Raw genomic sequence first — 15,683 nt, 5'->3', positions numbered from 1 at the left:
ACCTTTTATAAGTCATGCTTATCCTTTATCAAATATACAGGTCATGATGGAAAAGGCATAACTAGCAGGCTTTTCTATGCATTGTACCTCATTTAAGCTTCCTGAAATAGCAGCAGCTTTTGACCTCTAAGATCATCAAATTCAATTGTATTGAATTCTGTGAAAAATAGGAAATAGATCATTAGAGTACACACCATGCTGAAATCCAGCTGTGATTCTGTAACCTTATAGACATTGGATCTAATTGTGACTGAAGGAAATGATACTTTTTTTTTTTTTTTGTGACTCTCATATAATGTCTCCTGCATTATTTGCAGATTCTTACTCCGTGTTTTGTTGAAAAGTTATAGCATATGAAGGGTTGAAAAAATACATGGAAACATCCAGACCTGAATGGTCTAATGGGTGGGGGTGTGTGTATTGAAATTGGGAAAAAGAGGAAATGAGAGCATTTGGATATTGCCACTTCCAGGGTGAAGCTGGGTTGGAAGGGCAAGGGCTGAAGAGAAAGGGAATGAGGTAGAAAGGATGTCCATATTCAGTGAATTTATTCTGGAAATTGAAAGGGCATATAGTGGTAGGAAGAGGGTAATATTTTCATACTGAAAGAGGACAGGTTTAGAATATATATTAGGATTAAATTCTTTACTTCTTTGAGGGTGGTGAGTCACTGGTGATTGCCCAAAGAAGTTGTAGATGCCCCACCCCTGGAAATGCTCAAGGCCAGGCTGGATGGAGCTCTGAGCAACCTGGGATAGTGGAAGGTGTCCCTGTCCCCCAGGGCTGGGGGATTGGAAAGAAGTGATCTTTAAGGTCCCTTCCAACCCAAACCATTCTGTGATTCCCTGTTTCAATGAAAGTGCAGATACATATTTTGGTGTACTTTAAAATGTATCACTGCTCCCCCAGTTTATTGAAGTCTTCCAAAAAAATGTTCCCAGAGGATGCAGACAGAGCAAGTAACATTAGTAACACATTCCTATAAAGCTGTCAAATGTGGGTTCAAACTTGCAGTATTCAGGGACCTCATGATGTGTCCTTGAATTACCCAGATATCAACAAAGGGAGCTTCAAATACCCTAGCTTTTATTAGACCCTTGTTGAAGAGCATATTTCACTTCCTTCAGCTGAGTTCCCGATATTGTGGCCCTAAAGTCCTAATTTTACCCCAAATAACTTCTGCCAGACAGTGCCTCTAAAGTGCAATGAATGATGTGTAATAGAAAAGTGTCTATTATCAGCCAGGGAGGACTGAACCAGAGCCAGAAAAAGGAAAACAAAACAAAACAAAACAAAACAAACAAAAAAAAAACAACAAAAAAAAACCAAAACAGAAAACCCAGAAGAATCTGGTAATCTTATTAAGGAATGATGCCTGGAGGCATTCTTCCTCCAGGGCTCTAAATCACAAACCTACCTCTTGATGAGGCCAATACAAGTCAGCTTGTGAACTTTTCTGAATCTAGACTAAGTTTTCATCTTGATCATAATTTTGGAATAGAGCTCTGCAAGATACTGGAAGAAACCCTCTTTTTCAAAAATGCATTTCTCTGAAATTTACAGGTGTATGTGATAATGTGCTTATGGCTCTGGCACCATGATGCATCAACTCAAGATCTGGTTGTACGACAATGGTGACAAATTGAAACAGGGAGATTCTAACTTGATATAATGAAAGTATTTTCACCACGAGCACATGGGAACTGGTTGCTAAGAGAGGCTGTTGAATTTCTGTCCTTGGAATTTTCACATCCTTACTTGGACAAAGACTTGGGCCACCTGGTCTAAAATCAATGCTGACACTGCAGGAGGCTGCACTAGTGACCCCAGTTTCCTTCATTGCAAGAACTGAAGAAAATCAATGAAATGGGATCTGGATTCAAAACAAACAAAAGAAGGCAATTCTTCATACACAGCTCAGGTAAGATGAGCATTAGGAGCACTTTGCTACTGCTGGATGATAGAAGTTACATGGGCTCTATTCTGGACAGGTTCACAGAAAAGTTCCATTAGGAGTTAGAAATGGAAACACCTTGAGCAGGAGCTTTCTGAGCTCACAGCTTCTGCAGGCAAGCCCTGGGTGTAGGTACTAGCGCTAAGGAAAGAACCTGGGGAGTTGCCTGTGACTGTCTGGCTCCTGCACTCTTTCCCAGCACCTGATCCTGTCAGGACATGAGACAGAATATAAGGCTGAATAGACATTTAGTTTGACCCAGTACAGATGCTTGTAGGACCTGGAATCCAAACCACAGTAATGTTTATTCAATGAAGTTACTATTCATTTGAGGTAGATAAGCATATTTTGTCACGGTCGAGTGGCCAAAGCCTGGTGGTGTTACAAGCTCAATACAATGAGTTCATACAGCTGATGGAGCATGGAAGACTTGCTTAGAGCATCATGGCAAATGAGTGACTCCAGAGCAGGAGCTGGTCTTAATCTCCTCAGCACAGACCTAAACACGCAATGACACTAAGTAACTTGTATTTGATTGACTGTGGAATTGCACTAGAACTCACCTTACTGACAGTTCTGAGATAACTCACACTGAACCTGAGTGACATAGAATTGTAAGGGCTTCTGTGGTGGGTTGACACTGGCTGGACATCAGGTACTCACCAAAGTGATTCCCCCTCCCCAAATAGTCAGGGAGAGAAAATAAAATGAAAGGCTCATGGGTCAAGGAGCGTGTGGGACAGGGAGAGACCCCTCATCAGGGGCAAAAGAGACTCAACTTGGGAAAATTCATTCAGTTTATTACTAATCAAATCAGAATAGTATATTGAGAAAATGGAGTCATAAATATACCTTCCCCTATCCCCCATTCTTCCATTTTTATTACTGATTCTCTACCTCCTCCCCCTCAGTAGCACAAAGGGATGGAGAATGGGGGCTGTGGTCAGTTCATCAGGTTGCCCCTGCTACTCCTCCTCAGGGGGGCACTCCTCACACTACTCCAAAGTGGAGTCCCTCCCCTGGAAGACAGCTCTCCATCATCTTCTCCAACTAAGTCCCTTTCCATGGGCTGCAAGTTGTACTTGTGCTGCTCCAGTGGGCGTCCCTTCCAAGAGGGGTGGTCCTTCCTTCAGGAACAGGCTGCTCCAGCGTGGCACCCCCCCAGGGTCACAACTCCTGCCAGCAATTCTGCTCTACCATGGACTCCTCTCTCCCGGGGTTTGCAGGTCCCTGCTCCCCACAGGCTTCCCATGGGGTCACAGCCTCCCTCGGGCATCCACTTGCTCTTGTGTGGAATCCTCCACAGCCTGCACGTGGATGTCTGCATGTCCGTGTTCCCCCGTGGGTTGCAGGAGCACATCCCCCTCATCACGAGCTGCAAGGGAATCTGGGCTCAAGTGCCTTAAGCACCTTCTGCACTGACCTTGCTGTCTGCAGGGCGGTTCCTCTCACATGCTCTCGCTCATTCATTCTCGGGCCGTAATTCCTCCTTTCACTAACTCTTTTCCCTTTTAGAATCCCTTATCTAATAAATTGGCCAGAATTGAGTCCATCCTGGAGCTGGATGGCATTGCCTCTGTTGGATGTAAGGGAAGCTTCTGGCAGCTTCTGACAGAAGCCATTCCTGCAGCCTTGCCTCTTCCAAAATTTTACCATGGAAACCCAATAAGGTCTAAAAGAAAAAAAAAAAAAAAAAAAGGCAGCACAGAAGTTTAAGTATTGTGAGTTTTAATCAGAATTCTGACTTAGGATAAAGGGCTACAAGATACTCTACTTTCTCCTCCTTTATAACTGTGGATTGTTGGAAGATGAGAATATCAGTGAGTCTGCTATGTGTGCCACAGCAGTGACCATTCTTGGTTGTCAGATGACACTAGTATAGTGTGTATACACAATATATATATATAGTATCTTCTCCAACAGTGGTCAAAAAGGGAAATCTACATAAAGCTATCCTGCTGCATTAGAACTACAATGTTGTCTGAAACTGGCATGAAATAGAGCAAAGCCCTCTCTCTCCTGACTGATGCTGCTTTTCTTGCCTCCTACTTTCTTCTGATGATTTATTTTGGTTATTTAGAAGAAAAAGCAAACGTTATCATTTTCCCTGTACGGCAGGACTTTTCCCTCTTACACTCTCCTACTGTATGCTGGCATTCTCCCTCTCCTCCACAGCCGTGTCCTCAGTTGGTGTCTGATTTTCTTTACTAACCTGTCCCCAGCCAGACCCACTTACCCTTTCTCACCCCTCTTGCAGTCTGTCTTTCCCGTTTAACACTCTCCTTCTATGCCAAGCTTGCGAATGTCCCATTTCCTGCCTTTTTGATCCTCCTCTTTTCCCCAGTATCAGAACAGCAAGAATCCCGCAGAGCCACGCTTGGCTCTACCCTTGCTGCCCTCATTGAAAGAGGCATTTCTGCACCCCGAACCCTTTGGCTTTGTCAACCCCCCTCTCCTGCTGCAACTACCGCTACGGCCAAGACAAGGCACTGGCTAGGACTCCCCACGTGGCACCCAACCTCGCTCTGCTGGCTGGCGCTAGGGTGAGAGTAAGAAAACTACGGACTCTGCTGTAGGGCAGACCACCGCTCGCTTGTCCCATCCACTCCGTCCCTAAACCGCATTCTGAGTGAGCGAAGCACTTAACTCCAGCTGGAGCATCCCCGCACACCACACCAACACCAGTAAGGATCTTCGGGTGACTGGGAGCCAGCCCAGCCCCACTGAAAATGCATGCAGCGGGCTCTTCCGTTACCTTCGTGCCTTTTCTAGGTCATGGATGAGCACAGGGGCTGGCACAGGTCCCTCCCGATGCCGGTGACAGCCCTGCTTTGTCGGCCGGCTGCTGCTGCTGCCTCTCTGCGATGTTTTAACCTTGGTGCCCCCGTACCCTGTGCCCGAGGTTCAAAGTCCCCGCGGCCTGTCTGTCTGTCTGTCCCTCCTCACCTGGCGCCGCTGGCGAGCGCGTCCCCGGGGCAGGGCGGCAGCCAGGTGCGCTCACACCTGTACATCCCCCGCTCCGGGCGCGGCTCCCCGGGCGGAGAGCTCCGGCGGGGATGTGCGGCGAGGGTGAGCCACGGGGGCTGGCCGCGGGGGTGGCCGCCGGGGGCCGCTGCGCCTCGCCGGGCCCGGCAGCCCACGCGGGGCCGGGGGGCGGGCGCGGGGCAGCGGCGGACAAAGCCGGGCGGCAGCAGCGCGGGGCCGCCGCTCCCGCCGCCGTGCCCGCGGCCTCCCGAGGGGCGGGAGGTGCCGCCCCCCGCCCGCGCCGCGGCGGCGCTGCCGAGCAGAGCCGGGCGCCGGGCTCCGAGCAGAGCCGGGCTCCGAGCAGAGCCGGCCGCCCGCCCGCACCCCCGCCCCGGCCGGCTGCGCGCACGGCGAACATGGCGGCGGCGGTGGGGCGGGACGCTCTACCTGAGCACTGGTCCTACGGCGTCTGCAGGGACGGGCGCGTCTTCTTCATCGAGTAAGGGGGCGCCGCGGAGGGGCGCGGGGGGGCGGCGCGGCCCCGCTCCCGCCCTCGCTAACAGGTGCATGTTTTCCGCTTCTCCCTCGCAGCGACCTGACCCGCACCACCACTTGGCTGCATCCGCGCACCGGCGAGCCCGTCAACTCCGGCCACATGATCCGCTCAGGTGCGTGCCCGCGGCCCCTCCGCGCCCCCCGCCCCGCGGCCGGCAGGCTCCGCGGGCGAAGTTCTCACCCCTCTTTCCCCTTCTCTCTCTCTCTTTCTGTTTCCCCGTCCCCCGTGCCTTGCAGACCTGCCCCGAGGATGGGAGGAGGGGTTCTCGGAGGAGGGCGCCAGCTACTTCATCGAGTGAGTACCGGCTCCCAGACCGCCCAGGCCGGGGGGCGCTGGCGGCGCGGCCCCGGCCCCGGCCCCGGCCCGGGCTCAGCCCGGCCGCCCCCGCACCGACCCCGCACGTCCGCCGGCTTCATTGCTGATCCCCGCCAGACAGAGCGGCACCGGGGTCGCCGTGCCAGCGGGAAAGTTGGCTCCGGGCGCGGCGGGATGCGGGATCCCTCAGCCGCGCTCTGGCGGTGGTCAGCAACAGGTTTCCTTGGAGGCGGCACTTCAGTTTTCCCTGTTTGTTTGGGGTTTTTTGGCGTGTGTTTGTTTGGGAACTGGCTGCTCCCTCCCTCCCCGCTATTCACAGTGAGCTTTGCGGCAGGTGGAGCGTTGCCTTGCCGAGCTCCGGCCGAGGTGGAAGGTGAATGGTGGTTTTGTTACTTTAAATGGCTTGTGGCGGTGGACGGAGCCCCGAGAAGTTTTGCAAGTGAAAGGCTTCCAGTGTCCCTTCCAAGAGACGATGAAGTTGCTCTGCCAGGGCTGGTGGTGCTGTCGGGATCTTTCATCTGGCGTTTCTTGTTCAGAGAGCAGTCTCAAGCAGGGAGGGACGTGCTGCTTAATGAGGTGCTTTTACTCTATAAGATGCAAGCGTGCAGCGGTAAAGTAGGATAACTAAGAGACCTTCTTTCCCACGTTGCAGATAAAAGGCTTTTGCAAAGATTAATACTCATGTAAAAGTAGAAATCTAATCAAATGAGTAAAACTCTGATACATCTTGGGTATAGAGTCATATGCCACGTGTGATGTCTGCGTTTTCCTTTGGAAATCTGAATGCCTGACAAACTTAATGGAACCACCAGAAGAGGATTGAAAAATGCTCAGACTATCTCATTGCTTCAGTGCAGGACTGGCGTGGCTAAACCAGGTTGTTAAGTACAGCCCCAATAACTGCTGACAGTAGTTGCCCAGTATTGAAATTCTTGCGGAGCGTACCCCAAAAATCTCTTTGTAACTCGAGGCTTTAGTAAATATCAAACTTCCAAACCATACTGGGCCGGGTGAAGGAGCAAGTGACTGAAGATATAACAAATGCCTCACATGAGGGATGTTTGATAAATAAAATTCCAGATGATTCTAAAGCATCCTTTTTTCACCTACAGAGGAGAAACAAAACATTCAGTCTTCACTTGTCTGAGCCATAGAATTCCTTACAGTGCTGGGCTGGGCAGTTAGTTTAGCCCTTGACTCTTGAACGGGAGGTAGTAGCAAAGCACTGGAGAGCAGCTCAATAATACTTAGAGCTGCGACCCTTTATCTATGGGCTATGTGTTGAAAGGAAGGAATAAAAGTTCTGCTGGCTGCACAGACCAGAGATGGGACTCTAAAATGTCCAGTCTGTAAATGTACTGTAAACAGATCCTTTACATGGGTGCATAAACTTCTAGGTATAGGAATACATCTATTTGTTTTTCTGTAGTTTCCAGAAACTTGCTAGTGCAATTTTAGAACAGCTTAAATTCCTCTTCCCAAGTGCTGTGTTTGGAAGACCATCATTTGTCTTGTTTGTCAGGCAGTTATAAAACTTTTAATTTCTGATCCACTGAATTTGAGTTTTGTGCAGTGCATTTTCATAACTTCTGCTAATAGTGTTCTTCACCTTGGGCTGGAACTGCTGCAGGAAATGAAATAAGGAATGGAATATGTATTTTACTGAGCAACTTAATAAACTCAATCATCTTCAGCCAAGCAAAGTTTTGAGAGGAGACACAGCAGTGTTTTAACATAAAATCTGTTCAGCTGAACTGCTTCAGACCGAAGATTCTTCTGATATTGAATAAAATATTTAACTCTTCAGCAGTGATACTCCCCACCCAGCACTGCTCTAATGTCTCTAATTTCAGCTCAGAGGCTTCCTGAGCCTAGTGGAATTTCTCATTTTTTTTTCCATGAACATTCTGAGCTCTTCTTGTGCTCACGTAAATGTCAGTATCCTTAGATGATGATTTCCATACCTCACTGCTCTGTTCATTCCTCCTGTGCTGCTTCCACGTGATGAGTTCTCAGCTTACAGAAAAGGTTACTGGTCCCTAAACGCATGATTTCACATGTTGTACTATTAAATTCCATCCTCTGGCATTCCAGCTCTCAAAGCCCATGAGCTCTCCTGGATAACTACCCAGTCCTCTTTGTACTTGTGACACTTCCAGTCTGATGTCATCTACAGTAATTTCACAAGCACATTGTTACTCCTTGGATACTAATTTATTGAACGGTGTCAGGAGGAATGTTCCAAGTAACCCCTCCCCATTGTGATCATTTCCACAATTAATACAGCCTATTTTAGTTTTGCCATGTTGGCCACGTAATGGATTTTTTTGTCTTATTATTTCTCTAATGAAATTAAAAGCATTACTAAGTATTGCTGTTTCAAATAACTTCAATCAACCAATGTATTTAAATATATACAGGCTAACTCCATTTACATAACTGATTTCTGGTACAGAGATCATGAAAATATTAGATAAAACACTGAATATGCGTTGTCTTTGATGTAAAAAACTTTTCTTATGTCCATTTACTTCCATATCTTTATTGCTTCTTTCAATATTGTGGACAAACTTGAAACATAATATAGTAAAACAAAGGTTCGAAACATCATAAATAGAGGTTTGTAATGTGCTCAAACTTCATATCAAAACCAGGTAAGCCTTTCTGCCTTTCCACCTGACAGGAGTTAGAAAATTTCCAGAACTCCGCTTCGTTGAATAGAAGCTTTCCAAATTAACGTGCTGTGGCTTATAATGTTTGTTGCTGTTCTGTAGTTGGGCAGCTGTCCTGTAGTTGAAGAGGTACTGTTTTCCCTTTGGTTATTTATTTGAGATGCTTGTCTGAAATCACATTCCCTCTTAGCATTGTTTTGCTCAACTAAGCAAGCCAAGTTCTTTGTTCAGCCCTTTAAAAAGGGTTTCTGTCTGTTTGATTATCCTGTAGTTCTTTGCACCTCTTGCAATATGAAGTCGTCTTTGTTGCATGTGAGGGAACAGAGTCCTCTGCTGGAGTGAGTTTTTGTGAGGCTCTCAAACAACAAAAGTGGTTTCTTGGCTTCAAAAATTTCTCAGTTTTCTGCATTTTAGGTTGTTTGCCTATTTAGGGAAGATGCCCACACTTGACAGTACATGTGAATGCTGCCAATGCATACAGGCCTTTCTTTTTCTTTACTGCTTTAAATTTTAAGAACCATAATTTATATTAGGAAGCTACATTCCAATTCTTCCCATTTATGCACATCCCTATCTCTGTGAATGATTTTCTCTGTTCCAAATATTCCTCAGGTTTTCTTGATAGTGGCAAAACCTGCAAGGACAGTGCTGCTTCTTTTCCTAAAATCACTAAATAAAACATTAAATAAGTGATGTATAAACTGGTCCTTCTGGATCTCCATATAGTAGTCTTTGAAAGTATCATGGTTGTCACATTGTTTGAGTGCTGAATGCAGCTTGCACCACACTTTTCCATCCCGGTTTTTTTTTGTTTGTTTACTGATGTTTTTCAAATACCTTTTGTTTGTGGGGCAAGTGCTTTATGGGAGAGTCACTGCAGAAAGTTGTTGCTGAGCATCTCTGGAACTGAATGAGGACTGGACAGCACTGGCTCTGTTTTGTTTCTGGTGGTTGGATTGCTGATGTGAAATGTTAATTGTGGTTAGCAAACTGCGTGGGGAAGGAGATGGGACATGCAGGGAAGGAAGTGATGATGGTGAAGCAGTGCATGTATGCGTTGTAGCGCGGGTTTTTCTTTCCATTTGCTTCTCTTTTTCTGATCGTCCAAAAGACTTGTGGAAATTGGAAAGCTCGGGAAGTGTGGAATGTTTTTTATTACCTTCTTACAGCTTTCAGAGATTGAGGTTGGCTATTGGTGTGAGAGGATCTGTTCTTGCGGTGTTAGATACCTAACTGGCTTGTATTTAAACATGTTAAAAAAGGTGTTCTGCTGCTACAGAGGTTCTTTTTTGGAAGCTTCAATGGTACTGCATATCTGAAAGGTAATCACGCATTCAAATTGTAGCCCAGAATTAGGAACAAAGAAGTAGGAACCAGCACTTAAATATCTGAAGTTAACCTTTTATTTGTTTCTGAAGTCAGTTTCTAGCTCTACTTGACCTCTTCTTTGGGTAACAAAGTGGATGCAAAAAAAAAAAAAAGAAACAAACCCATGAAATTGGCATGGCAATAGTCAGTAACCGTTTGCAACTGTTATTCTATAATTCTTGTATTTAGCCTATACTGTGTGTAGGAAATATGCACGGTATGTGTTTCAAGTGTTTGGAAATAGCAAAAGAGCAAAGCACACTAAACAGAAGTCTGCCTTTTTAACTTTGATTCTGCTGTACCAAGCGTGTACATTCAGGTACAGTGTCACTGAAAACTATACAGGAGCTCAGATTCACCCACAGTGGGCTACAGATGATACCCACTTAATGATTATTTAATCACAGAAGCTCAAAGGGCAAGAGACCATCTGGATTACTGTCCTTTTGATTATTTGAGAAGATTGTTTTATAATCTCATTAATAAATTTAATCAACGTGTTTCTTCTACCCTGCAGAAATTCCTGGCTTCCCCACTCCTAGAAGGATGTTGAAAACTGTATATTTTTTGTGGCTGTTCATGTGGGCTAAAACACTATTTATTTTATGTATTCCCTGACCTGCTATAAGCAAATTATTATTTCTTGCTCTGTTCTCCATGATAGTTATTGCTGTAGCAGTAGAAGATAATGGAGCACTTAGCTACTGTAAGGAAATAGTGATGCCCCTCATAATGAGGTCTTTTGTGTAGATGATGGCCTTTTTGGTTAAATAAAACATAATGTATAAGTACATGAACTGACATGAAACCCACCTGTGAGGCTGGGTTTATTTCACTGTGTCACTGCTTGCATGGCCAGTTCCAGTTGGGGAGAGTTCCTGGAGTGGAATAAAGAGTGGGTAGCTGGAAGCACGTGAGACCTTCACTAAAAGTGATATGTTTGCACCACCGCTCAAAAATGTGAGGATAGCCTCTCATTCCCGGTGAAATGAGTGGGTTTTGTGTGCTGCAGAGTATCGTGGGGAAATTTTTGGGGAAAGAAACCTGGAGTGGCTCCTCAGCAAGGGGTACAGGACCTAGCTTGGATAAGCTGGAGAGCACCACGTGCAGCAGTGTGGATTCTGGCCACCAGTGAGAACCTACAGTCAGGAGCTGCCCTTGAGGGGGACTAGACTTCGCTGGGGCAATTCGTACGGGTGGAAAAGCGCGTGTGGGGCTGGGAAGTGCAGGGAGGATGCCAGATGTCCTGGAGGGTCGGGATGCTGCCGTCCCATGCCGCCGTTCTGCGGGAGCGATCCGTGGTCTTGAGCGGCCTCTACTGGCTCCTGGCAGCAGGAGGAAAGCTGCCAGGCTGGGGGAAACCCTGCTGGGTCTGCCTCTTCTCGCTTTCGGTTCTCCTGGAAGAAACGGTTCCGTTTGGGCCACGGGAAAGCAGAGCTATATGCAGTAAAAGTAAATCTCACCGGTTGTACGGCTTGCTCTGCGTCCCTTTCTTGTCCTTTGTTCTCCGGCTTTGGGTTTGGTCAGACAGCCTGTTTGATGTGTTTTGTTGTCCTGGATTGTGAGCAGAATAGAGCTGGGAATATTGGATCTGCTGGTTGGATGCAGTAGCTGTGTTTCATTCCAGCTGGGGAAACAATTAAGTGTCGTTTTTGATGGCAGTCGAAGTGGGAGATCACTCGTTAAAGAGTGCAGTAATTGCTGATGGTTTGTGCTCGGGCAGGGATGGCTGGCAATTGCAGAGAGCAAAGGATGTGCTGTGTAGTTCAGCTCCCGGAAAGTGGGAAGATGGTACGTTGTTCATGGTGCCTGAATTTCAGAGTGCCCTCTGGAACAGCAAGCTGGGAACTGTGTGTATAAGGAAAATGCCACGGTGTGGTTTGCTTCAGCAAGGTATGTGAATGAGGGGGCATGTCGTGTGCATTCCTTAGGGGAGGGAGGAGCACGTAAGGGAAGGTGCTGGAGTTTGTTTTTAAACCAAGGCTGCCCTGCAAAGTACTTAGATTGGGTAATTAATCTGTGTTTACCTTTATTCCAAAATACACACATGTTGGAAAACGGAATTTTGACTAGGATAGCGAGGATAACACACACTTGGAGTGAGATGCTTTTTTAGGTTTTGAATGTTTCTGGAAATTGAAGTTTTCTGGGAAATGGAGCAACATTCTTTTGTGCTGTTTGGGGTTATGTGGCTGCCTTGTGTTGTAGCTCAGACACGAAGGCATGAACTGATTGTTCAAAGCTGCCAGCCTCCACGTTTTGTTTACTACGCATTCCAGCTTTTTGAATATTTATGTGTAAGAAAAGCTTCATTCATTCAGCCTCTTTCCTAAAGCAGTGCCCACTTCTGCATTCCTTGGATCTGTGCAGGTGAATGTATGTGCCTTTTTAAAGAAGGTGTCTATGGCAGTAAAGGTTTCAACATTTCTGAAAGTCTGTCTAAATTTAGATAAACAATAAATACAGTCATACAGCTGTTCTGGGCAGGTATTGCTGTAGTCTCTAAAGTAGTTTTCATAGCCTTGAGTTACTTTTCTGACTGCTTTTGCAACTGTGCAATATGCCTGTCACATCAGGCGAGGAAACACAATTTATTCAACACTTTTTATTTAATTAATTACCTGTTATCTGCCCAGAAAGAGAGAATCTCAAATATTTGGGGCAGCAGAGTCTTGTTATTAATGCTACATGTTTTGTTGAAAGAGGTTGCTTCTTCAATCTATCAGTAGTAAACTTTAGCAACTGGACCTAGTGAAAAGGACTACTTATCTGCAGGCAAGTAGTGGAAGATGTTGTTGTATTTTATAAGTGGAGGAAACAAAAAGGTACCTTTTTCCAGGCAGGTCTGGCAATCCTGACCAATCTTAGCAAGTGCTTCAGAGGAAGAAGTGTGTGCTGTGAAATACATGTGTTCTATACCCTGCATTTTCCCATCATTCCACTTGTTGCAGATGGATTATACTAAAATGAGTTTTAACCTCCTTACTGATCCAAGTTTGCTATCATCTCAAATATTTACATTTTTTGGTACAGATTAAGTGTACTGTTTCAGTATTGTAGTGCTGGATCTCGGCAAACACCGACTTGAATAAATTTATTTAATATCACATTTATTTAATATCACATCCCATTCTAGCCAGTATGACTGTAGACTCTGATTTGCTGCTAAATCTGATTTGTTTTGTCTTTGCCTCCTAGACGTGCTTTTTAAACTGTTTTCTTTCTTTTTAGTGGCCTTGGTTTGGATAACGGTAAAAGATGGGGCATTTTATTTATAGCTTAATTGTCTTTTCCTACAGCATTATTAGACTGTTTTACAAGGTCTGCTCTATGTCCTTAGAAGCAGAACTTTTAATTTAAAAGCAGATTTGTAATTAAAGATGTTAAAATCCAAGAAGAATTTGGTTAAGTGCCCAACCCTTCTCTTTTTGATTGTCTGCCACGGAGTAGTTGGCAGGAATGTCACTGACTTGTCTAGACAGGTACAAAATCTTGTTACCAATACATAGTTGGTATGTGCTTTTCTGCCTGAAGTTTTGTGTTTAAACCCTTGTTTTTCTTATTGCTTATCTGTATCTTTAAAGGTTTTATCTTTAGTTTAATAAAAAGTACAACCGAAACCACCAAAACTTTCTCAGTGAGATTGGGATGCATTGCTGAAATGAAACGTTTGAGTAATACTGGATTTTATTTACAGTTCTTTTTCAAGTGAGGACTTTTATTCTATTTTTATTTACTTACCAGAGACCAAATATCCTGACCTAAGAGCTGACTGAAACATTTGAAAATACACATGAATTCTGCAACATGCAGGAGAATTTTTTAAGGAGCTCTGTATAGACTCTGTAAAATATGAGTAAGCAGGAAAGCTGCTGGTAATTTTCTTCTTTATTTAATCTCAAAAACTGTAGTTAATGCCTTTTGCAAGCGCCTGTTTGTTTCAAAATGTCATAGTTTTACATTCATCTTCAAAGTAGCAAAATGCTTGAGCAGCGACTTTGACTTAACTTTCATGTTTATTTTTCTTTACTTTTTGCAGTTACATTTTTGTTCTTTTCCTAGGGAGAAGGAGGATTTGCTTTGATTAACTTAGGAAATTGATACCAATAAAGAGGAGGGCAATGAAAAGATAAAGGCAATGTTTGTCTATCAAGCAACATAAATCAGAGGCCAAAAGCCAAATAATTTACTTTTTTAAAATGTGTGTCCTTTTAAGCCAATTTTTAGATTTTTTAAATGTGTGCTCTGCATGTTAACCTCTGAGTGCTTGAAATCGATGCAACTTTGAATCAAAGAAAGTAACTGGACCTTATTCTAATACCTGGGATAATGGAGCTGTTAGATCTTTTTCAGGAAAATCTTTAAACACATCTGGTGACAGAACTGTGCTAATGGGAGTGATTAATTTTATGTAATTTTCAAAAATGGCTGGTAAAGCAGTCATATTTTCTGTACCTTCTGCTGAAGACTGGGGGTTATAACATTAGCTGCTTGTGTGGTGAGATAACACTGACAAAATCTAGATGTAGGCACTTGTTCCACAGAGGACATGGGGATTCAAGACCATGTTGAATCTCCCGGACAAAATTAAATTAAATTAATAAAAGCTGCAAGATGATGAAATACATTTTTCTTAGATAACAGTTATCAAAAACTTGATGTTTATTGTTACCATCTCAGAATATCAGCCCTATTTTAAAATTCCTTTACTCAAAGAATGGAATTTCTGAACATGCAGTTTTTTAAATGTAAAACCTTGGCTTGGTTTTCAATCAAGACAATTATATTGTCAAGTGGCTTGAGCAGATGTTTTTATTTTCTTCCTTAGAAATCATAGATTAATACTGTTCTTTAAATGCTATTTTTGTGCTTTGCTTTTTTAGCACAGAAATGCTTGACTGCCTAAAACTATTTTAATTAGTGATATGATTTATTCCTTCAACACTGCATTTTATTATTCCCACTATTCAATTTTAAATTGCCTAATCTCTTTCCTTTTGCTCTTCCAGTTGGCTTTGTAGTGAGGTGCAGTTTGAACTCATTTAGAAAAGAATAAAAGTCAATGACTTACTTCTTATGTGAAATCATTACCTGAAGTTCTTCAAAGGAAGGGATTACAGGTATCAAGTTGGGCTTTGATATACTCATTTCACAGGATATTTAGTCTTTTCAGTTGAAATGTGGAATGATAAATCTTTATTTCAGTGATCAGTGTAACAGATACTTTCCCGTGGCACTATCTGGTTTCTCTCCCCTTATTGTTACCTTGCCTAAGGAGGTGGACAGCTACATCCCTGGATCCAGAGTCATTCTTGAGAGTTGCATTTCCCTGCCTCCAGGGAATATTGATTTGTCTAAGGAAATACTGAAACACCACAATAGTGGAGGGGAAATTGAAATTACTGAGGTTTGTCTATGACAGTGTCCTGTTGGAAGGAAGCAAAACATCATTCACTTTTATGACTTTAGGTATGTTTCCTTGCTGTGGCATGTGATTGCTTGGCATTTCGATTGTTAGGTATGAAATTCAGGTTTTGCTTCTGCATTCTCCTTGAAGCTGAAGGATTAAAATCCATTTCAGGTAGAGGCAGAAGTCACAGTTAACATTACTAACCCAGAGCATCCGGTGTCAAGATTAAACACAAGTTATTAAAATACCTGATTAAGGCATTTAAACATAGTACCCTGTATTTGCTGAGCAGAAGCTTCTGTACTGATGCAGAATAGTCCTTGCTGAACAAATAATATGGATTTTTAGAGTGGCGGTTTCTCTCTCACTGAGCAATTTGAGGTGTTGCAACAATATTTCTGGTTTTGCTAGGTGATCCAGAGAATTTCAGGAGAACTGTCTACC

The 15,683-nt window shown here is 44.2% G+C and overlaps 1 protein-coding gene across 1 annotated transcript in view; it reads left to right on the top strand.

Annotated features, from left to right (window-relative positions):
- Positions 1 to 5,334: 5,334 nt before the first annotated feature.
- The window catches only part of PLEKHA7 (pleckstrin homology domain containing A7), a 135,246-nt gene continuing 124,897 nt past the window's right edge, over positions 5,335 to 15,683 (top strand). The window contains exons 1-3 of the mRNA XM_062495350.1: positions 5,335 to 5,417; positions 5,510 to 5,586; positions 5,711 to 5,768. Coding sequence (XP_062351334.1) covers positions 5,335 to 5,417; positions 5,510 to 5,586; positions 5,711 to 5,768 — 218 coding nt within the window. The remainder of the gene's footprint in view (positions 5,418 to 5,509; positions 5,587 to 5,710; positions 5,769 to 15,683) is intronic.

Source organism: Cinclus cinclus, chromosome 6 (genome assembly GCF_963662255.1).
Source record: "Cinclus cinclus chromosome 6, bCinCin1.1, whole genome shotgun sequence".
NCBI lineage: Eukaryota > Metazoa > Chordata > Aves > Passeriformes > Cinclidae > Cinclus > Cinclus cinclus.
Note: the sequence above shows the minus strand (reverse complement) of the source record. Positions and strands in the feature narration are given on the sequence as shown.